This window comes from Papaver somniferum, chromosome 7, assembly GCF_003573695.1.
Source record: "Papaver somniferum cultivar HN1 chromosome 7, ASM357369v1, whole genome shotgun sequence".
Taxonomy (NCBI): domain Eukaryota; kingdom Viridiplantae; phylum Streptophyta; class Magnoliopsida; order Ranunculales; family Papaveraceae; genus Papaver; species Papaver somniferum.
Genome location: NC_039364.1, coordinates 135,754,372 through 135,778,062, shown reverse-complemented (window position 1 = coordinate 135,778,062; position 23,691 = coordinate 135,754,372). Strand labels below are relative to the sequence as shown.

Genomic DNA, 23,691 nt, shown 5'->3' with positions numbered 1-23,691 from the left:
GATGACGCTAATGTAGCTTACTCGAGCCTTGATCTTAATAATGATCAAGCACCTATTCAAAAGGTATAGCTTGAGTAAGATGCAATTAGAGCTTTTAAAAAATTCCTTAGGGGAAGATATGAGTCCGCGGTAGAATATGAGCCTTACAACAATGAGGAAGTTATTCCAACTCCGGATCATAATAATGATCCTTCGCCCGTTCAAAAGGAGGATATTGGGTGTGACTTACCTATTGTCATAACACCCTCACAAGAAGATCCTAAGATTTACACCGAAAAATATTATATGAGAGAGGAATGGCCCGATTCTAATGATGAAAATGTTGAAGATATGGTGATTGAGAATGAAACCGAAGTGAATGATATTGTCGAAGACCCAATTGAACTTGACAATGATTTTAATGATGCCAAGACTTTAGTTAAGGTAGAAAATAACGAAGAATGGTTGCAAGATTTATAGAGGTCCACGATATACAAAAGGTAAGTAATTCACATGAATTCTTTAAGGATGAAGAGGATTCCGCAAAACAAGAGATTGTGCAAGGTTTGTCTAACCCTTTGCATATTGATTCTTCTCCTTTACCTCTTATTGGTTTGAATGTATTTGCTTCGAAAGTATTTTTGAGTGATTTTGTTTCTCGATATCCGACATTGGAAATACTTGATGCTAACACCATGCAGGTTTGCCAAGAGGAACCCATAGAAATTCCCAAATTCTATGTTCTCTATACACTTCCGAGTGTGGAAAAGAATAGGTGTGGGGGAAACTTCTTTCGAGCGGTAATATCATTACTGTTTTCTTGTGCTAACATTTGTATGAAGCTATTGTTTGCAAAACAGGTACTATGGGTGGATCCCCAAATTTTTCGATTGTAAGTATATGACGTTTTTTGTCCGTGACAAGCTGTCTTTACTGGATCGCATCTGTTTTGTATCTAGTTCGTAGAGGGAATAAACTCGTATAAAAAGAAATGCTTTATCTTAAGAGCACTTGAAGTCTTGAACTGAGAGAGCAGGTAGAATTCCCTATAGTGGGTCGTTTTATCTTAAGAGTACTGAACTTGAATTGAGAGAGCAGCAAACCTGGAAATCCAATTCCGATCAACAAAACTTGGAGGGATTAACATACAAGATTATTGTATCATGGGTTCAAATCCCATTTCCTCCGGTTGAACGGAAAAATAACAACCTACTCCTTGTAAAGCGCTCGAAGAAAACTTTAGGAAAGAAAGTGGCTTGGGTAGCTCAGATGGTTAGAGAAAAGGACTGAAAATCCTTGTGTTAGTGGTTCAAATCCACTTCTAAGCAGCAGGCGAGACGGATTTACACATGTTCCTGCAGGGTGAGAGACGAGGTGTAGCGCAGTCTGGTCAGCACATCTGTTTTGGGTACAGAGGGCCATAGGTTCGAATCCTGTCACCTTGACTGTAGATCCTCTCCTTTCAGTCGAGTCACTAAACTCTCTTGTAATGTCGTAGAATAAGGATTTCCAGTGAATCCTTTGGTCAACCAAATCTATGACTGCGTACTGAGCCTGGTAAACGAGTATATTTGAGGTATCGGATAGTCCATACTATAGTCAAGTTCTTGGGAATTGTAGGAACTCTTTCGTTCAATCTCAACTCTCTGTCTGATTTTTGGTCATAGATTACACTATATCTGATGTATCTACTTATCGTATTCTTTCCCCTGCTCGGTAGTTCCGTAGCAATTTTTTTCGGGCATTTTCTAGGATTAGAAGGAACCGCTGTAATGACCACCACGTGCGTTTTGTTCTCTTCAATCCTCTCTATGACATACTTTGATGAAGTCGCACTGGGAGCTAGTGCTTTCTATCTAACAGTTGCTCCATGGATCTCATCGGAAATGTTTGATGCTTCTTGGGGATTCTTTGGCGACCGTGAAGTCACTGGATAAATTGCCGAGTATATAGATCAGATCCGGACGCTACTCTTGCTCCGCGGCGATACGGACTCGACCTGCTCCTACCCACCCCAGGGCACCATAGCATGTCAGGAATAAGGGGGGTGACATACTGAGCGTAACTACTCCCTTGGGGGCTATACTGCCCTGCCTTTCGATCGATACATAGTTGAGGAGGCCGATCATGAACGTTATAGGTGTGGGAGCGATCCTGGTCATGGAAGGCTAAGAAGGCGCATCGCATATGGGTAGCAAGAGGGTGCTTATGCCCCGACGATGGGGCCTTATGGGGAAGGGCCCAATAAGGACATCACCCCCCCCCCCCCACTTTCAAGCGCACCTCTGTATCGACTGAGAATATGTTCTAGTCGGTGGAACCGGTGAACCACGTGAGCTGGTTAGATGCGTGGGGCAGAGGGCTCGTAGTACCCCCTTTGATCCAGACTCAGAATAACCTACTCAAGGGACAGGCCTGACGGCAGGCGATTGACTCTTTCAGGGAAGAAGGGGCTTAAGAACGGCAGATGTCGTACACTTGAGTGACAAAGGAAAGAGCGAGACCTCTTTTTACGTTCAGACTGCAGAAATATCAAGTTGGTGATCCGTGTGAAGGTCAACCTTCCCGCACGGTTCGGAGAGCACTGAATTAGAATGAGAGCCACGGAACTCGCTCAATTCGCAGATTGGTCTGAATCGTAACTCACTTCTAACTCCGTGTTCGATAGCTTGACCGTCGTAATGTTAATTGTGGTTACATTCATAAGTAGATTGGTCCATCTTTATTCCATTTCATATATGTTCGAGGATCCGCATAGCCCTCAATTTATGTGTTTTTTATCCATTCCTACTTTTTTATGCCAATATTTGTGACTGGAGATAACTTTCTTCAATTATTCCTGGGATGGGAGGGAGTAGGTCTTGCTTCATATTTGTTAATTCATTTCTGGTTTACTCCAGGCAGATAAAGCAGCTACAAAAGTTATGCATGTCAATCGAGTTGGTGATTTTGGATTAGCTCCTGGGGTCGTTTTACTCTCTTTCAAACAATGGACTTTTCAACCATTTTTTTCTCATGCTAGTGCCCCTAGAAACTCTTGGACTTTTTGCAATGTGAGATTTAATGCCATCACTCTAATTTGTATTTTACTTCTTATTGGTGCTGCTGGGAAATATGCACAGATAGGATTGCATACTTGGTCACCCGATGTTATGGAGGGTCCCACTCCAGTATCCGCTTTGATTCATGCAGCTACTACGGTCACTGCTGGCGTTTTCATGATAGCAAGGTGCTTCCCTTTATTTGAATATCCACATACGGCTTTGATTGTGATTACTTCTGTAGGATCTACGACGTCATTCCTTGCGGCAACTACTGGAATATTATAGAACGACTCAAAGAGGGTCATAGATTATTCAACTTGCAGTCAATTAGGCTATATGATGCTTTGCTTGCGGCATCTCTAACTATTCGGTTAGCGTCTTTCACTTAATGAATCACGCCTTTTTCAAAGAATTAATCTTCCTGAGTGCATGTTCGGTCAGTCATGCCATGTTGGATGAGCAAGATATGCGGAAGATGGGAGGGATTGCCTCCTCCTTTCATTTGACTTATGCCATGATGCTCATGGGCAGCTTATCTCTCATTGGATTTCCTTTTCTAACTGGATTTTATTCCAAAGATGTGATCTTAGAGCTGGCTTACACTAAGTATACCATCAGTAGGAACTTTTCTTTTTAGTTGGGAAGTGTCTCTGTCCTTTTCACTTCTTATTACTCCTTTCGTTCATTTTTTCTAACATTTCTATTACCTACTAATTCATTTGGGCGATACATCAAGAGATTCCATGATGCGCCCATTCCTATGGCCATTGCTTTAATACTTCTGGATTTCGGGAGTCTCTTTGTAGGATACTTGGCCAAAGTGTGACCCGTTAGCCCATAAGTCAGTACTGTGACGAAGCATCTCTTGCTCACCCGACACGATCGTACGAGGTCACAATTCACTTAGATCATCCACGGTGAACATGAACTGGCGATCCGATGCGGGCAAAATTTACACCAATGGCTGAGATGTTCAGTCGACTCCCTCAATGTAGGACATATGATTACTTTCAGACCTTCCTTGTGGGACAAGAAAGAAAGTCAGTTCCTCCTTATGGGGTACGAGTGAGCAGAAAAGGGAGGTGGAAAGAGGCCCTGGTGAACCGTTAAGTGAACAAGTGTAAGATTTGTTTCCCGACAGTCTTAGGTACTTACCACACTGAGGGACAGGCCCTGAAGCAAAGGACGGGAACTAGCAAAATTAATGTGTTCCAATTTCTGGCCTTGCACCGACCATCCAATGGACCATGGACTAAACGGCCACTGCCTGAAAGGACTATGTCCAGCGGACCGCCGCCCCCCATAAGGTACATCTCGCGCCTATGGGACGCTATAACTATCCAAGAAGACACTTGAAACTGGAACGAAACCCACCCGATAGACTATCGAGCTAGAAGTCCTACGATAGAGGACCGGGATTCTCTTCAAATCCAAGGTCATGGGTGGCCAAGAGGGACCATTTAGAGACTTGGGATCTCAGCAGGCGAAGGTTGGCCGGAGAAAGATAATCAACTAGTTCTGATCTGAGTAGGCTCATAATAGGGAATACCTTAACCCTGGGAACCGGGGAACCCAACAAAGACTGTCTTATTTCGAAATCCTCCTAGTAGTATTTTTGGCTGAAGCTGACTAGTTGAAATGAAGAAGTAGTCGAGAGTTCCTTCGTAACCGGCTAGTTGCTTTTTTCGTAAAACCCTTCTTCTGTTTTTATAGATCGGAGCATCAGCCTCATGAGTCTAACTAGATGCTCATGGCTGAGATGCCTTATGTGGAACAAACAAAATTCATATGGTGTCCTACGATTTGGAAATACCAAGCAACTATCCGTAAGTTTCACCACTCAATATATTAACTAGTGGATGGGACATCCCTGGAACTCCCATCTAATCGTAACTAAATACAAAGCAATAGTAATTTAGACTGCGTAGAGTTGGCTCAAATGCTTCGTTCGTCAAAAGTAGAGTATAACAAAAGAATGGGATAATATATCGGCCCATGTATGCCATAGGAAAGCAAGTATCCTCTATACTAAAGGGAGCCGCACCCTACGGTGGACCTTAGCTCGGCTATAAGTCTCAAGTGATCTGCTAACGAAGTGGAATAGAAACTAGAGTCTCTCTCTTGTAGTAACTCCGTTTAACCATTTAAATAAGACCAATTTTAATGATGAAAAGATTCTCATATAAGGCGCGGTTCGATATCAAGATGGAAACATATGATTTCAAAGTGTCGGTCATCTGCAAAAAGGCTATTTGGAACAAGATAGAACGAAATTCTCCTTCAAGGCGAGATCTAAGACACATTCAATTGCACAAAAAGGAGAGTTCGAAAGGATGTCATTTGACACGAAGCAAAGCTTGGATATGTTGTCTTTCAAGATCTAGGGCCAAGAGCAATGGTATTTGGTTTGTCTTCCGTAGCTGCTGCAGAAGCAGCATGCCTGACCCCTTTTTTAATTCCTTCATTGCATACAAGACTGGAGAAGACGACAATCCCAACAAGCAACGTCCCCTACCTATAAAGACGTTGTGCGTTAGCACACGCATCCGTTTTCTTGGACCACAGAAATTGCTTGCTTACTTTTACTTATCATCGCAGGTCTGGCATAATCAGAAGATCAAAGAATCCAAAGATTTACTCTTCATCTGACCTCTAGCCCTATTATTATTAAGAAACTATGTACTCATCCCCTATCTATACACATAAAATAGACACTAATAGGGAATCACTCCCGAAGGGTAATAAACTTGAGTTTCCGCCTTCAGAAGTCTATAGAAAATCTTGATGCTTAAGAGTCATCCGCCGACTTTATTTCGACGCATTAGGTTCGAGGCTTACTAGAGGACTCAGATAGGCTAGTTTGTTTGACTGATGCATGAATTGTGGGAACCTATTCTAGAGTCTGGAAAGTACCTTGACCCCTTTATTAGCTGAATGTGACTGATTGATTAGTATTTTTCTCGTCAGAAACCGGGATGTTCTTGATTGAAACGGGAAATCATCTGTGAAATCCTACTGCCCCTTTTTGAAACCTGGGATCATGTGACCTAACTGTGAAGATTTTAATGACTGAAGCGGGCGAGGGTGCTCAGCCTGACAGGGAGTTTGGGGAAGGTCAATAAGCAATAAGTGACTAGTGAAGATTACTAGGTTTCTTAAGTAAATTGCTTCATACACATGATAGAGGAGGAATAGATTACAGTTGTTGGTCCGTGTCCAATATTAAAAAAGGCTCTTCAATCTTTTAAACAAATCGAGACCAAAATGGGAAAAAGAGAGATGAAGAGAAAGGAATAACCGATCGATGAAGGAACAATGAAACCATTATGTTTCAATAGAGGTACTGGAAACATTTAGGGGTAATGAAGTAGGTGAAGTCGTTGAATTTTGCGAGATGTTCCAACCACTGCTAGATGTAATCCAAGAGCCGAACGAGAATGAATACCACATAGAAGATTCAAGACCTGGCTTCCTAATAGAATGTTTAGCGATCCATTCCGGATCGATCGAATTGGTACAGAAGTTGCAACATAGGAAAACCACAGAAAACACGCCTTATTTGAATAACCCGACGACCTACCAATTGTAGAAATAGGATTTTTGACAAACAATAAGCACTTAAGTAATACAATTCCAGTGTACCATCCTCTTTCTCATTTCGAGGAAAAGGTTCGATAGGAGAAGGAAACAACATAAGGATCTGAATCGAACCTAAATGGGAATGACATGAAAAGTATTTTTTCAAAACCTATCATAAGGGCGTGATGACGATATACGAGAGGAATAGAGAAAAATTCGTGATTGGCGTAGAGGGGAAGATCTGTTTATGGAATAGTTCAAGAAAGATTCGTCTCAATTTCTTACTTATTCCTTCTAAATCATTCACTTCTAGACTGAATGTCGCGTAACATCGACTCCGTTTACGCAATTATTAACTAAACTTTCTCGATTCCAATGCAACTTCTCCTTTTTGAGGAGAACTCTCAAACTACGCGAGCCTCCCGACGAAGCCAACAAAAATCCTATCTGAATACAAAAGATAAAAGGAAGTTTCATTAGAGTCGTATACCAGCCGCCTATTCTGGAACTTCTTATTCTAATCGAAGCATATAGATCCGTAAATAGATTTGTATGTATAGCCACTTAAGTCGTGCTCATCGTTTCTCGAATAGAAAAGAAATATCTTTTTTCTGGGAACATGGTCAACCAGAAATTCTTCCGTTCGCTATTTTTCATCCACCGATGCAGAAATTGCTCCAGTTTTCCATTCTCATATGAGGCTATTGGCAAGCTTGTTAGGGCGGCACGAAGTGATGAATCATGCTCAAAGATGAGCCGATCCTTCGTTAGGGACGGTTTATAAATCATCAAATTCCCACAAATTCCACGAAAAGTGGGTCCATGTAAATGATCGAGACCTCGCAATGTACAACATTCCTTGACCGTATTGAGTTCGGAACCCAAAGGCAATCGTTGAGTGAACTGTATCTTCTTTTTGTTATACAGAAGAACACCCAACATAAAGATTCACACTCCTCCATGTGAAAGATGAATCTTCATTCTCCAACGCCCGCTCACGCTTCGCTGACCTATCGCATGGTAAAGAGAAGAGAGTACAAAAGAATGGTAAACAGAGCACACCGCAGAAAGATTATAAATATGACAAGTCACCCTTGGATTCGAGAAGAAGGAAATAAATAAGAGGAACGAAAGGAAATAAAGCGTTTCTAGCTCTATTTTTGGATGAGCTTTTCCTAATTATGTATGGTAATAGAATAGGACGGCTTGCTCTGACCAAGACTCCACTTTTGGCTCCATCGATGGAGCGTATGAATTTCCTGGAATGTAGATAGACCAAAAGAGGGAATACAGAGATAGAAATAAGAATTATAGTACCATTTAAAGAAGGGGCTCCTGTGGAAACATCTCTACTGACAAAAAATTTCAATAAGACGGGTGCTGCCGTGCCACAAAGGACGACCATGGAAGTAATGAAAAAGAAAAAGTTCTGCAGTTGGACCATCTGCTCTATCTGAGAACAAAGCTTCTCTAGAGAATACTCTCAAAGTAAACGCGGATAGTTCACTGAAATTTTTTACTCATCTTGCAGTGATAGGGAATGCATGTAGTCTCGAGCCAAATAACAGAAAAGGGATCAAGAAAGCTACGAATAACATATCGATACAACTAGACCTGAAGATCTCAGGATGATTATCTACCGCCTCGTGCTCGCGCCACAACCATCTCTTTTTGATAGGTTCTATGAAACGATGCCCGCTGCTTCATATGGGAGAAAAGAATAATAGATATGCCGGTCATTAGAAGGAAGAAGCACCAGAGAAAGAGTCCTCGTGTATTATTTGTCGCAAAACTATGAAAGGAATCTAGCAACCCGGACCGTATTGAAGAGGTTACTAAAACACAAGATATAAGAGTGAAAATATTCAGAAGCAAGGTCTAAGAATTCAGAAGTGGTAGAATGACTGAATGAATACAAGTTGTGGCTAATACCCGAGGCATAAAAGAAGCATTTTCTACGGGATCCCGAAACCACCAGCCACCCCAACCTAATTCATGATGAGCCCACCAACTTCCTGGAAAGATGCATATGGTTAAAAAGCACCAACATATCAAGATCCAAATTCGAATAGGTTCCTGTTCCTGGTCAGAAACCATTGTGCTCGCGCCGGCGGTCCAAAAAAGAGAGAAGTAGTGGTGCCTACATCTTTGAATTTCATGAGTGGGGATCCGACGTATCCAGCAGAGCGAAGCAAGGTTCCATTCTTTTCGACGGCATCATTCCGCATTGGCGGCGAGTGACGTGCCACAATCCCATTCAAAATTTTGGATCTACATAGTCCAAAGCCCATAGCACTGGCGATGTCTCCGGCATATATACAAGGAGGATGTATAGCTAATATAGGATCTTGTAATACAGGGTTTGATTCTGCAAGCGGTTCGGTACGAACGAAGAAATTGAGAACAAAAGGATCGGAACTCGCTAATAGGAAAGGAGAGAAAAACAATTGCCAACAACAGCTACATCATTCCGCCGTTCATCGATAGACGAAACTCTCTCTTTGTCATCTCGTGCCATATGCAAGAAAGAACTCATTCTTTTTTCCTTGGCCAGTTGTGAGTTCCTCACGAAGTTCGAGACAAAGGAAAAGAAAAGAGTTTCTCTAGGGCCTCCTCGCTTTGAGACATTATGGCTCTTGGGGCGACCCCGGTAACAAAGAAGGAATCCATACAAACTTGAGATCCAACACCATGATAAAATACCACCTTCATGATTAGACCATGTCCCTGAGATTTGATAAATGAAAGGTGCATTAGCGGTTAATACGTTGTAATTGGATAGGTTATTAGGATTATGACAGAACGAAAGACCAAGGAAAGGAAAAAGAATACACAAAAATGCAGGTGATGCTCCAAATGCTGGTATTTGTTTCTTTTTGTAAGTGAATGCAATGAAAAGACCCGGAAATAACGAATAATGAGAGAATTCGTTTATTGAAATTACGTGCTCATTTCCTTCTGCTTTGTTAATCATCCCGCAGGAGTCCCGGAGGTCTGAAAGAACTCATATGTCCTACATGTGAGGGATAAAGTGACTCACTTGCTTAGAGTGAGGGACTCGAGTGTATGAGAGAGGCTCTTTAGAGACTCGGCCGAAAGGAGAGGAACTGACTAGTGACTCGACCGAACATGAACTTTCTATGTCAATTCGAGAAATTGTCTATCTATGTCATTTCAAGATTTGAGTTTTGGTTCTAGAGACTCGGATACCCATGAAGGGGAAAACTGGCTTTCTTCTTTCTTATGATATTTCTCGGTATCACTCACGGCATATCATTCCATGTCTCACTGACTCTATCTACTTACTGGCCTCTGCTTTTTCTGACGAATTCCATTGACCTGCCATGGCTAGTATAGAACCCTCGTATTGGAGAGAGACGAATTTGGTAGTTAATTTAAGTTTGCCTTCTCTTATGAGAAAAGTGAGTGTACTTTCGTTCTTTTCTCTATCACGGGACTTGGTATATTTAATGGAAATCTCACATCTTAGCCTAATTTAAAGGGCATTCACAAGCCCTATTGTTAATAATCCCCTAAACAACTTATTTATAAGAGAAGGTTCTTGCTAATGGGAACATGGGACCTGTACCAAAGCTAGGATTGGACACCAATTTAGGAAGAATGACCGCAATGCTGAGCATGTCAGATAATGTACTTAGTGTCAAGCAAGGTAACTCCAATCCCCAATAACGAATACCCGTCTTCGTCAAACAATCTTCGTTTAGGAACGAAAGCTACAGACGAAATAAAAACAACATTAGCTCAACAGCGAAAGGAAACTCTGTTAGGAGATGAGCTACTGTTGAGCAGCTTAGGGATGTCTCTTCTTCCACGACCTATCCCTCAGATTCATATCTAAAGATGAAAGCCGTGTCGTCTCATGTAGAATTGAGTTTTTTTATTCAAAGTGCAATTGGATCTATAAAACCCAAAAGAATAATCCTCTTCAACTGCAATATTGGATGGAGAAATCTCTTTCGGATAAGCAAATACAGTAATGAAAGAAATCCATACAAGCAGGGCGAGGGAAGAAGTGTTAGCCGTCAAACGTCGTTCTTCCTCTATAAGGGTCCACTCAGTCGGGATCATAACTCCACAAATACGACTCCTCATGCTACGAAAGAGGGTTCACATATCTTGGAATCTATTCTTCCAAAGGTATTCGTTTACCGAACTCATGCTTTCGCGAATAAAGGGAATTGTATTCTTTATCTCAACTTGAGTCAGAGGGTTTTACATCCTTTCTAATAGACCTACTTCCAGAGGAGGTTCACTTGCTTCTACAACTAACGGGTTTAGGAGGCCCAGTCATTATAACCTATTCTGACAAAACAAGTTACCTTATTATATGACATTACTCGATCACTAAAGAAAAGCTACTGGAATGGGTCCCCTAACTCCAACCTAGAGGGGTTACGTTACATGTAGTGAAATTTAGTCTTTCTTACAAACGAACGAACTAATGAAAAACACCAATACTTGAGATGGAGGGTTACTTAATGAGACTTATAGAGTTCTTGTTTACCATGCTATCCACTTTTGAGAGGGATTATCCGGTGCCTTTGACTCACTTCTTAACAAATGAGATTCACTAAGGGTTGAGGGGCATACTATTTGCCACTTGCCACTCTTGCTTAGACCTTTAAAAACAAATTTCTTCGATATATGAGTTTACTTACGATTCTATCCTTACTCATTCCTTGCCTTTACTCTTGCCTTCAGGGCAATCAAATCGAAGTGAATACTAGAGGAAGATTTGCGTAAGTTAGAAGAAGAGGATATTACAGAAAAGAAAGGTCAGTTGGAGCATATCATCAATCAAATCCCTTCTAAATATGTTTTCCCTTCCGTAACATTTTATTCAGGTTAGCCAGCGAAAGAAAGGAGGGGAGCCGCAGCTGTTCGGATCACCACCTAGCATTTGGCGTAGAATGAGAGAGGGAATTCGGAGATCCTGGCGATCAGGGGCATACAAAGCCTTCTATGAAAGATTAGATTGACAAAGCAAGTTCCAGCAGGCTTCACCACTATTGGGCTGACCCAGCTAATCAATGTAATATTTGTAGGGTCCACTTCGAAAGCTTCGCTTTACTCAATTTTGTGTAGGGAATTAAAGTCTGAAAGTTACAAGATCTCCTTTTTTTGGAACCTTTTGAAAGCATTTACTGGGTCTTTACTGGCTGACTTATAAAACCGCTCAAAGAGGGCATATCCCATTTAGGGACTGAAAGAGGTTTTATAATTACACGCCAGAGCCTAGAAATCTCAATAATCTGTAGGATCCATCTGTTCCATCAGCTTCTCTTCTGGCTTCTTCCATAGTTTACGTGTCAATTCAGTATGAAACGCTTCAGTCTTTTTAACTAAATTCAAGACAGGGTCTAGTCAACGAAAATAAGTCCTAACATTGAAAATTTACTTCATAGGGTGGAAAAAGCAAGTAGCTGATGAGCTATCCTTGTATTGATTTCGTTTGTAGATGTTCTTCCTCCTACTTGACGAAGATTGACCAACAGATTGGACTTGGGCCTCTCACCTTAGTTTGGCTATTGATGAATGACTTGTTCAACTGATATCTAAAGTTCCTAGTTTTTGAGGCTTCAAGCTTGACTGATAATCCAACTTTTATATTAAGAGAAGAAGTCTTCTTTTGTACGCTCGGTTCACTAGGTTAGAAAGTCAGTCCCTTAGTTCCGAGTTCGTGAATTGATTGATGAGAGAAGTTCTTCTTTTGCAGTTTCACTAATGAGTTGAAAAATTCCCCTCGTTAAGGTCTTCGTCGCTCTATAGTTCCACTTTATCGACTGATGAATACTCTAAATTTCGATTTGAAGAGATAGATCGCACATTGGATCCAAAAGTGTCTCGTCTATATTGACTTATATAATGATGGATCTGGTTTTCTAGGGATCAGCAGGATTCTCAAACTGAGGAATGACCCGTTTTCGAGAGAAAATTCGTTGCAATGAATCGACTAGAGAAAATGGATCTCTAGCAAAGGTTTGAGCACCGGTCCAAGAGTCTGATATTTCCATCATGTCTGAAAAACTGTCTCAACTGGATCTCTAAAGTGCCTAGTTTTCTGAGGCTTTTAGCTTTGAATCAAGTTTCATCATATGAGAAGAACGAATCGTTTAATGTAGCTGAAATGGTCTCTTATGAAGTCTCTATATGGGTCCGATTTCTACTATGTTAATATGAGGTGAGTCATGGCGCAAAAGTAGCTCTCTTTGGTTATACCCTTCTTCTCCCAGGTTTCCTTTGTTGCATCCATCCATTGCCAGGTTCATCTCTAATGTGATGAAAGTGGGTCTCAAAAAGGGATATAGTATGTTCAAATCGTCTTTCTTAGGGAGTTTACTGACTCATATTTTCTATCTTTATCACAGAACAATCTAATGGAAGCAGATGTCATGTCAAATTTATTTACAGAGTAGGATTTCTCTTACAAAATGAGGATATCCAGACTTTGAAGATAAGGTTTTTCGTAGTTCAAGATCGGATTGACCATGAATTTCGTTTAATAAGTGAGCAGAACCAGGTTGTCAGATAGAGCACTTTGTAATGACTATAAGTCTTCTTAGGACGGAGATTCATTACCAAGTCTAATTAGTGGAGTTCTTTCTTTCGTTAGTTGGATTGAGTTCGTTCGGACAAATACAGTTGTTTTCTCTTAGTATAAGAATTAAAAGTTCTTTCATTTTGATATAAGTTTATTTCTTAGCTCGTGCAATTCACTTCTTCTTTGAACTCCAGGTTCATTCAATTGGTGCATTCATAAATAGGAACAAGACCAGAGATAGGGACTTGAGTATTGGACAGGTCTAATGAATACAAGAAAGACATCGGAATACTGGTACAGAACCCTGGATTGCAAGAGGTCAGCTTTCTTATTTAAGAAAACGCTCTTAGTTCAGTTCGGTAGAACGTGGGTCTCCAAAACCCGATGTCGTGGGTTCAAATCCTACAGAGCGTGTTGAAAAGAATGACTTAAAAGAAAGATAATCATAAGAGTTGTCGTCCGTTGTTCCTCAGTAGCTCAGTGGTAGAGCGGTCGGCTATTAACTGATTGGTCATGGGTTCAATTCCTACTTGAGGAGAGTTCAATTTAGGGAGAGTGGCCGAGCGGTCAAAAGCTGGATATTGTAAATCTGTTGGAGTTTTTCCTACATAGGTTCGAACCCTACCTCTCCCAGTTAACTTAATATAATAGAAAAAGATTTTATGAGACGCAATGAGTTGGCTAGGTAACATAATGGAAATGTATTGGACTGCAAATCCTGGAATGACGGTTCGATCCCGTCCTTGGCCTCTCCCCCCAGTTCATAGATCCCCTGCTATGAGAACTTTCGGCATCAAAGGACAATGATTGAGACTTTTCATTCCTCTCGAGCGATTTGTTTATTGTAGAGGCTTATAGTTTAATTGGTTAAAACGCACCGCTCATAACGGTAATATTGTAGGTTCAAGCCCTACTAAGTCTATACCGATCCTTTACCGGGTGTATAGCTCAGTTGGTAGAGTATTGGGCTTTTAACCTAATGGTCGCAGGTTCAAGTCCCACTATACCCAAACTTAAACACGAGCTGAAGCATTTTTTGTCCCTTTCGTCCAGTGGTTAGGACATCGTCTTTTCATGTCGAAGACACGGGTTCGATTCCCGTAAGGGATAAGTACTCATCCCCGGCCGGCGGTTTCATTGCTGAGTGTTCTCTCTCTATCTGGAGTAATTTCATAGATATGTACTCATTAGATTTTGGAGATTGATATGGGAACTCAATGCCACGAGCAGAGAGACTAACAACTCTGAAAGAGAGAAAGGCCCATCCTGGGATTGTAGTTTAATTGGTCAGAGCACCGCACTGTCAAGGCGGAAGTTGCTGGTTTGAGCCCCGTCAGTCCCGGCCTAAGATCCAATTTAATCGAATAATGAATTTCTCCTCCTCCACTGACGCGCTAAAGTTTAGGAGTTACGAGGCGGATGTAGACAATTGGTTCAAGGCAGTGGATTGTGAATCCATGATCCGCGGGTTCAATCCTCGTCATTCGCCCATCAAGAAAAGGGACAGGAAGATCCCAACTATAAAGATTTATCTACAAGAGTCAATTCATTGGATGGATGTCTGAGCGGTTGAAAGAGTCGGTATTGAAAATCGAAGTCTTGCATAGTAAGACCGGGGCTTCGAATCCCTCTCTATCTGGAGCTTTAGCGGGGTAGAGGAATTGGTCAACTCATCAGGCTCATGACCTGAAGGCTACAGGTTCGAATCAGGTCCCCGCCTTAATGAAAGCAATTAAGGTAGTATTTTACACTGACTTACTTGCTAGAGTAATGTCATTTACCCACTTTCTTTATTGTTCTACAAGGGTCCAAGAAAACGGATGCGCGCGCTAACGCGCAACAGCTTTATAGGTAGGAGCCGTCGCTTGTTGACTCCATATTTTTCCTTTGAATTTCTCTTAGATTCCACGTACCCGAAATGGATCCGATCATATATTTTACTTTTCCATGATCATCTCTATTTCAGGTATCCGGGGCATCCTCCTTAATAGACGAAATATTCCTATGATGTCAATTCCAATTGAATCAATGTTACTAGCAGTGAATGCGAACTTTTTGATATTCTCCGTTTCTTCAGATGATATGATGGGTCAATCATTTGCTTCATTGGTTCCAACGGTGGCATCAAAGGTAACTTCATCTGGTATGTATGGCTCTCTTTCAGAGCCGTTAGTCTTTCTGCTCGTGGCATTGAGTTCCCATCTCGATCTCCGAAAGCTAATGATTACATGTCTATGAAACTACTCCAGATAGCGAGTGATCAATCAGCAATGAAACCGCCGTCCGGGGATGAGTACCTATCCCTTACGGGAATCGAACCCGTGTCTTCGATATGAAAAGACAATGTCCTAACCACTGGACGAAAGGGACAAAAAATTCTTCAGCTGGTGTCTAAGTTTGGGTATAGCGGGACTTGAACCTACGACCATTAGGTTAAAAGCCTAATGTTCTACCAACTGAGTTATACAACCGGTAAAATATCGGTATAGGCTTAGTAGACCTTGAACCTACAATATTACCGTTATGAGCGGTACATTTCAACCAATTAAACTATAAGCCTCTACAATAAACCGATCTGATGGAACTGATGGGCCAGACAAAACAGATGCACCTGATCCAGGATCACTAACTAAGTTAGAAAAACCAAGAGTTTCAACATACTAATAAGGTCTAGCATTCCCAGGAATAGTACACAATAAAGCAACTTTTCCACGAGGACCTGCCTATTCTGCCCTTTAACGACCACAACCTTGTCCACTAAGCAAACCAGACCTAAGAAATTTTTCCCTTGGACCAGGACTATTTCCACTTGCACTTCCGATAATGCTATCAAAAAATCCTGCATCAACCGATCCATCTGACCTAAGAAACAGAATTTCACCATGAAATGTTGCATAAACAAGGTCACTCACTAAGTTATCAAAAGCCAGAGTTTCCACATTGAAATAAGGTCCAGCATATCGCGGAATAACAAACAATGAACCTCTTTCTCCACCTGAAGATCCAGACTTAACTAACCCAACCGACATAACCCTACTTTCTCCACCTTTCCCAACTAAAGGACCTGATCGATTTGATTCCTCACTAATGGAGTTTACCCACTACCCCATATGATCCAATTTTAACCCCGTTTAACCACCGGATGTCGAGGAACTAGTTAACCCATGAACATCAATATGATCCCTTTTTGAACTAGTCTCGCTAACTAACTCCATTATGTCAAGCCCAGCATCTTCTGCTCAATCCACAAACCTAGGTCCCTCTCGCTTTAAACCAAGACCATTTGCACTAACGAATCCCACATCTACAGATCCATCTAACCGACAAGATTCATCTAAAGATACTGCTGCGACACACTTCTCTCTATCAGCATCTAACCCAAGTCTTAGAGTTTTAGGCGCAGTAACTGGTCCATCCGAAGTAACACATAACGTTGAAAGCATGAGGCTTGCCACTGATCGAGTCTAACTTTTCCTATCTGATTTACTTTTCCCTAGCGTCATTAGGAACTTCATATTCCCCACCAGCAGATTCAAGATCACCAATATTTACAGTAGTTTCTGGAATATGAATCCTAATCTTACAAAGAACTTCATCCCTTGAGACACTTTATCCGCTTCTACTTATGGATCCATCTCCCCTAATATCACCGCCTCTTATTTCAGGATCTCCAAACCCATCAGCTGAATCTCCACTTTCTCTATTAGCAAATCCAATAGAATGTCAAAGTAATCAATCTAGGAACAAGAACTTACACGAGTAACATTAACTAACACCCTATGCCTTTCGGTAGTAATTGGGATTGACATGCACTCTAACTTCCGCTTAAAAACACAAATAACTAACTAGCTGTGCCATCTGCTGGATTTGTAGAGTAGTCATTATCCTTTGAGGTATGAATGTCGTTATTGATTATTCCCTCAAAGGTTGTTAATATTCCTAAGCGTATTTAATGCTAAAGAGTCCGGTGCTTTTATTGACGGCGTAATAAGAGTTGGAAGTCACGAATATATGTAAGCGTAATAGAAAGATTTTAAGAATATGCTTCACGTGGAATCATTCAAATGGGTTCTTTTTCCACCTACTCCGTCTCTAGCACCTGCATCAAGTGCACCGCCTCTCTAACTCGACTATCTTGTTGAGTTCCGGCCGGGCCTTCTCGGTCGCGATAATATTTCTAGCTTGAGGCTACCCCGGGCAATGACTGATGTTAGCTATAACCAAAGGATTCAATCACTCAAGACCCCCTATATACAACTAATATCATATACAATAAAAAAAGCGATACAACATCCCTCAACCCAAAGATTAGCTACTGGTAAAACTACAAACTTTACCCTTAGCTATGTGCTACTTTTATGAAGGACTCAGGGGCCACCTGCAATACATTCTCTTACTCCTTACCGACCCCTATAATGACTACATTCCAATCCCTAACTTACTTAGGATCATGTGCCATTACCCGCCTTGCGAAAGAAACAACTAGGAAGACTTCCTCTCTTAAACTCGTGTGAAGTGAAATAAGCGCCCCCACAGTTAAAGGCCATTCAATTGTTATTAGAGAATTATTAAATTGGTTGAAGAAGCTATAGTTTATTGAATTGTAAGTCAATGGAGTCAGACTATTTCCAAGACCTATCTTAAGCACCTTCAACACCAATGGTACTCATTTTCTCATGTTTCCACTCTCTTTTCATTACGAATATGTATCACGCTAGGATTTGTTGCTCAAACTGAATCATGCCAACGTTATGGAAGTTCCTGGATCGTGTGAAATCAGAGTCGTACCAACACCCTCTGATTTCAGAATACAAAATGGAAAACTGGCTATGGAGATTTTGCGTGGTCAAAGATTCATACAAAGGGAACCTCGACATCAAGTCTCCAGGTCCAATCCGTTCGAGAAAGATGGAGGATCTGTTAGTGACCTATCACATCATAGCAGTCTACGAGGGCAAGGAATGTATCATTTTTCGGTCTGAATATCGACAGCCATGTCTCTCTTAGATTCTCTGGTCAAAATAAAAGAGAACTCCATTCAATTATCCATGGAAACGGAGTTTTGCGAATTCTCCATGGAACTGGAGGATCATTTCGAGATCTTCGAACATATTCGAGGGTTCAATTTGACTATTTTCACTTCGGCCAACACACAAGATGAGACTTTATCATCAAAGAACGGCTTCTTTCAACAAGATAGGGCTCAGGAAGATTAAGAGAAGCGAGAGACAGGGATCGGATGGAAAGGAAAAAGGTTGAGGTAGGGTTTAACTTTACGGAAGAGGAAAGGTACTGAAAAGGGATGAAAAAACTCATATGTCTACATGAGGGACCCGTAGGGGGCTCATATGTCCTACATGTGAGGGGAGAGTGGACTCGCTGGAAAGAGGGCGAGGCTTGCGGTAAGGGGTGGGTCCCGCAAAAAAGGACATGGGACTAGCAAGGGCGTCTTCCATGGGAATCAGAGTCCACCAGATGTTTTTTGCCCGTGACTTTTCAAGAGCACTAACATTAAGAAGAAAGTTGGTCCGTAGACGTTAAACCAAGCGTTAAATGGGAGGCAACCTATAGGTTTTGTATTTCTTATCTTTTTGATTTTTATTTATTTTTTATTTATTTTTCTTTTTCCATATCATGTTAGGATTTCCCACCTTGACTTTACTAGGACGATTCAATTATATTGAGGACAATGTAAGGTTTAAGTGTGGGGGAGTGGTTAAGCATATTTTTTTAAAAAATTTGCATAAGACCTCCAACTTGATTTTAGAGCCACTAGCATACTTGTAGGTATGTTTACATAGAGAATTCTGACCGTCATAACTGAACTTGGAAGTGTTAGGGAACTATGTTCGGATTTCTTACTTGTTAGAGTGTTAAATAATGGATTTAATCATGCCGGTGGAAAATGAGGTGCAGAGGGAAATGCATTATTAGAGTTGCTGATCAATCATTAGTAGAGACTTCCCTATTTATATCATATGAGGCACCGACCATAAATTTTTTGTAGCTGACTAAAAAGCTTTTTTTTTAGTGTGTGTCACCGTATGTTAATTCCGGGTAGAATGGTGAGCTACCCAACTTCACACCAATTTTCAGCACTATTTTTGATCTCTTGAGTGCTAATTTTGTCAATCATGAGGGTGACGTCTATGGATGAAAGCCTCCTTCTTGTAGTTCGATTTGCAGTTAGCACCATTCTCTGGAAAACAACGGGTCCATAGAAACACCATCATCATCAACAAGGAGCGACATCAAAATCTACAAGGAAAGTTGAAGACGTTCAAGGTTTATAAGCAATGGAACAAGAAAAGAAAAAAAATTCATATTCAAGTAAAGAAACATACAATGAACAGAATTATATATACATGTTGAAGACTTATTTTCAAGAGAAAATAAAAGCTAAAGGTGAGGATTATTGAAGTTTATGATTTCGAAACAATACAAGTTGTGAAGAATCAAGCGGTAAAGTACTTTTCCCATGGACATGATTTCTTTTATTTCACTTTGGTTTGTATTATTTCTCTTGTCTTTAAAAAAAATGAAAATTGAATAAAAATATATATACAAGAGAAAAAATTATCATTGTTTTTATTTTTAATAAGCCGTGGGGAAGGAACATATATAAGGAAGTTTCAAGCGACAAGGATTTTAAGTAAAAAGGTTACGAATTGTCAAGGATCTACGAAATTCAAGAGTTTATCATCAATAGTTAAAGCCGACGCCGAAGAAAAAAAAGATGAAGACGAGGAGCGGAAGACGTTTCTATTAGATGTTGTGAGAGTGGTGTTATCATCGTTGCAATCGGATGTGAAGGTGAGTAAGTAATCTCATCCTCAATAATAGTGGTTGATTTTTTTTCTTAGAGATCGTCAGAAAAATGGTTTTTCAAAATGTTAAAAGATGTGAGTTTTTAAAATATTTCGGAAGTTTTCCTTCCCACCATTCAACGTGTTGCAGGTATTCTCTCTTCATTCCTACCTGCACACATGTGAGAACCATAAAAAGTACGTCTTTTGAGTGCAATTTCATAAAACCTTTTTGGTGAGGCAGAAGTCGAGGAGAAATGCTTATTGATTGCTCTCGAACACGCGTTCTCTCATTATGGTGTGGTTATTTCTCACTCAACATTTAAGAATAAGAATATGTTCTTTAGTATTTCTAACTTCTTATTATTAGCATGCAGAAACTCTATGTCCTCATAGCTCTTAGGATGCTTGGGACGCTGGAACGCTTTGACGTTGGAGTAGGATTTGTGGGTATATCTCTCGTAAACCCTCACGAGACTATAACTCGTCCACTAGGGACACCTAGGGGTTTAAAGGCTTGTTATACATGCTAAGTTTAACAGTATTCTCGACGAAAGAGAGTTGTATGTTTTTAATTTGATTTGCTCGAGGAATTTGATAGGTGTAAAATACACCTTGATTTAATATCTATTGGTTATGCTTTCTTTGCAATTTTTCTTGTAAATTACGTATTTTACGCGTGTTTTTGAGTATTAGGTACTCTGGAGTCATACGGAGAAAAAGAAGAAGAAGTTGCTCAATTTGAGTTGGAAGTGCAAAAAGGTCATTTTATAGGCGATTGATATATGGAGTCGACCCAAGGTTAAGGGGAAACTCTATTTTGGAGAAGTATTAAAAGACAGTCATCAAAGGTTAAGGGACAACCAGATGGGTAGCCCTTATCCAGAAGATAGGTGCGATGTTGGAACCCAAAGCCAACCCAACCCTAAAAGCGAGAGTTTATGAGCCAACCCAACCCTAAAAGCGAGAGTTTATGTCTCTCATTCATCGGACGACGACCGAAGGGAGGAGTCCCTAAGTGATGAAAAATTGTGAGTTTGTCAGTCACATTTTTTGTGTAAAAATATTAAAAGAAAATTCAATTTCTGGAATTTGAGCAACAAATCGACACAATTCATAAAATTGACCGTGGATTTCGATCGAACACAATAAAGTGAACAAATTACATCTTCAAAGCACATCAAAAAATCCATCCGTTTGATCAGAATCGATCATATCAGTATCATCTTCGTTGAATATACAAAAAAAATCAATTTTCATTCAAAAATCTCTCTAAAATAGTGAATAAAAGCAATTTTTAATTCAATTTCATTCGATAAGAACAATATGGGTCTCTGTTTCAATGATTTAATCCTTCAATTGATTCTATTTCAACGAAATTCGCAGTTCAAAAGGTTTCCAGCAAAAACAGAGCAAAAGTTTGGTAAAAAAATGTCAACTCAACCCAACATACTCACAACACAGTGAGTCAAATCCATTTACTTCACTTACCTGAGTTATCTTCCTGTCATCCCACTTGCTCTGATAAAACGGAAGAGAAAAAAAATCGAGATAGAGAGGAAAGTGACCGTCGGAGTTGAAGGAAATTCTATTTTGATTAGGTTTCTTATGTTTTGTTAATTTGTAACCTAAATTACCATATTATCCTTGACTTAATTTACAATATTGGGAAGGAAAAAATTCACAAAAAATAACGGTGTGACACACAAAGTAAAATGAGCTTTGATACACACACTGTGGTTAAACACCGAGAAATCAACCGAGAGGGGAATCAACGGATGAGGGAAGCGTGTGAGATAATCAGAGTAAAGGTGAAAGAAATTGTATTATTCAATTGAATTAGATACAAGAGGAGACAGTGGAAGGTAGTACTTATAGTACTGACCAAGGACAAGTCTACACGTGTAAAGCAAATACAAGACTCTAACAGACCACTCATTATAGAGTTATAACTACACATACTAACATGATAAGGGAAGACACTGTGATACACAAGATAAACTCTAATACTCCCCCTCAAGCTCAGTATGCTTGAAATACATGAGCTTGGAAACCAATGTGTAGAACAAATCTGAACCCAAACCTTTTGTGAAGAGATCAACTAGTTGACTCAGGGATGGAACAAACTTGATGACCAGACACTTGGAGACAATAAGATCTCTAATAAAATGATAATCAATTTCCACATGCTTTGTTCTAGCATGGAAAATAGGATTGCAGGCCAGACTAGAAGCACTTTTATTATCACAGTACAAAGAAAATGGTTGATGCAGAGAAACACCCAATTCTTGCAGAACATATGAAACCCAAAGTAGTTATGCTGCTGCATTAGACAAGGCTTTGTATTCTGCCTCTGCTGAACTTCTGGAGACTGTTGATTGCTTCTTAAATGTCCATGATATCAATGAAGATACCAAAAAAACACAATAACCAAATATACTTCTTCTTGTGTCAGGGCATCCTGCCCAGTCAGAATATGAATAAGCTGATAATGTAGACAAATCAGAAGAGCCAATTATAATTCCAGAGCCTGGACTGCCTTTAAGAAATCTTAAGATCCTCTTTACTAATTGTATATGCTCAACAGTAGGTTGGTGCATAAATTGAGATACATAGCTAACAGCATAAGCTATGTCAGGTCTTGTCATAGTCAAATACTGAAGTCCACCCACCAGACTTCTATAAATCAGAGGATTATGTAATAACTCTCCATCATATAAAGAACATCTTGCACCTTTAGCAACAGGAGTAGAGCAATGCTTGCAATCAACTATATCAGCCTTTTTAAGTAAATCCAAGGTGTATTTGGTCTGAGTAAGTAACATGGTGGAATTCTTTGAATTTCTAGAAACCTCAATGCCCAAAAAATAGTGCAAGTCACCGAAATCCTTCATCTTGAATGCAAAACCAAGGTAAGAAGTAAGATCTGTAAGTAACTTAGCTGAACTCCCTGTCTAAATGATATCATCTACATATAGGATAAGAAACATCATATTAGTTTAAGAATTAAATATGAATAAAGAATGATCACACTTTGACTGTTTAAATCCATAAGATAGTAGACTGCTGCTGAATTTCTGAGACCAGGCCCTTGGTGCCTATTTCAAGCCATATAATGATTTCTTTAAGTGACAAACATAATTCTCTTTACCAGGAAATTTGAACCCTTCAGGTTGTTCCATGAAAACACACTCATTTAATGTTCCATTCAAAAAAGCATTGGATACATCAAGCTGCTTGACTGGCCAATTTCTTGACATTGCAATTGTAAGAAAAGTTTTGATTATAGGAGCTTTAACCACATGACTATAAGTCTCTGAATAATCCACACCATCTAACTGATCATACCCTTTAGTTACTAACCTAGCTTTACATCTTTAAACTGTTCCATCTGCTTTTAACTTCACTTTATATACCCATTTGCAATCTAAAACATTCATACCAGAATGATAAGGAACATAATCCCAAGTATCATTGTCCTGTAAGGCAGTGTGTTCTTCCTTCATGGATGTAGCCCAAACTGGTATTTTTATAGCACTTTTAAAGGACTTTGGCTTAGTAATATTAAGCATATAAGTAAAAGCCATATCAATTGGATGTGTAATAGTATGGTTAGTAACAAAATTAGGAAATTGTTTTTTCTTAGAGGTTCCAACTTTTGATCTTGTGACAATTGAAGAAGGAGCATAAGAAGAATTATTTGTAAAGGAAGATAAGAACT

At 40.0% G+C, this 23,691-nt stretch overlaps 1 protein-coding gene, 7 non-coding genes and 2 pseudogenes across 8 annotated transcripts; 7 read left to right on the top strand and 3 right to left on the bottom strand.

Annotated features, from left to right (window-relative positions):
* Nucleotides 1-1,233: 1,233 nt before the first annotated feature.
* On the top strand, nt 1,234-1,307 carry TRNAF-GAA. Its single transcript has one exon. It is a non-coding gene; the product is annotated as a tRNA-Phe (tRNA).
* A 6,908-nt stretch (nt 1,308-8,215) lies between these two features.
* LOC113295276 lies at nt 8,216-9,948 on the bottom strand (annotated as a pseudogene).
* A 3,556-nt stretch (nt 9,949-13,504) lies between these two features.
* On the top strand, nt 13,505-13,578 carry TRNAW-CCA. The gene has a single exon. It is a non-coding gene; the product is annotated as a tRNA-Trp (tRNA).
* Nucleotides 13,579-13,630: 52 nt separating this feature from the next.
* Nucleotides 13,631-13,702, top strand: TRNAN-AUU. The gene has a single exon. It is a non-coding gene; the product is annotated as a tRNA-Asn (tRNA).
* Nucleotides 13,703-14,012: 310 nt separating this feature from the next.
* Nucleotides 14,013-14,086, top strand: TRNAM-CAU. The gene has a single exon. It is a non-coding gene; the product is annotated as a tRNA-Met (tRNA).
* Nucleotides 14,087-14,101: 15 nt separating this feature from the next.
* Nucleotides 14,102-14,174, top strand: TRNAK-UUU. Its single transcript has one exon. It is a non-coding gene; the product is annotated as a tRNA-Lys (tRNA).
* Nucleotides 14,175-14,202: 28 nt separating this feature from the next.
* TRNAE-UUC lies at nt 14,203-14,274 on the top strand. The gene has a single exon. It is a non-coding gene; the product is annotated as a tRNA-Glu (tRNA).
* Nucleotides 14,275-15,462: 1,188 nt separating this feature from the next.
* TRNAE-UUC lies at nt 15,463-15,534 on the bottom strand. The gene has a single exon. It is a non-coding gene; the product is annotated as a tRNA-Glu (tRNA).
* Nucleotides 15,535-17,840: 2,306 nt separating this feature from the next.
* On the top strand, nt 17,841-18,380 carry LOC113295275 (annotated as a pseudogene).
* A 3,905-nt stretch (nt 18,381-22,285) lies between these two features.
* On the bottom strand, nt 22,286-23,230 carry LOC113295274 (uncharacterized mitochondrial protein AtMg00810-like). Its single transcript, XM_026543625.1, has 2 exons — nt 23,108-23,230; nt 22,286-22,924 (listed from the first exon to the last, which is right to left on the bottom strand). Exons 1-2 carry the CDS (start codon nt 23,228-23,230, stop codon nt 22,286-22,288), a joined length of 762 nt encoding a protein of 253 aa, XP_026399410.1.
* Nucleotides 23,231-23,691: the final 461 nt, after the last annotated feature.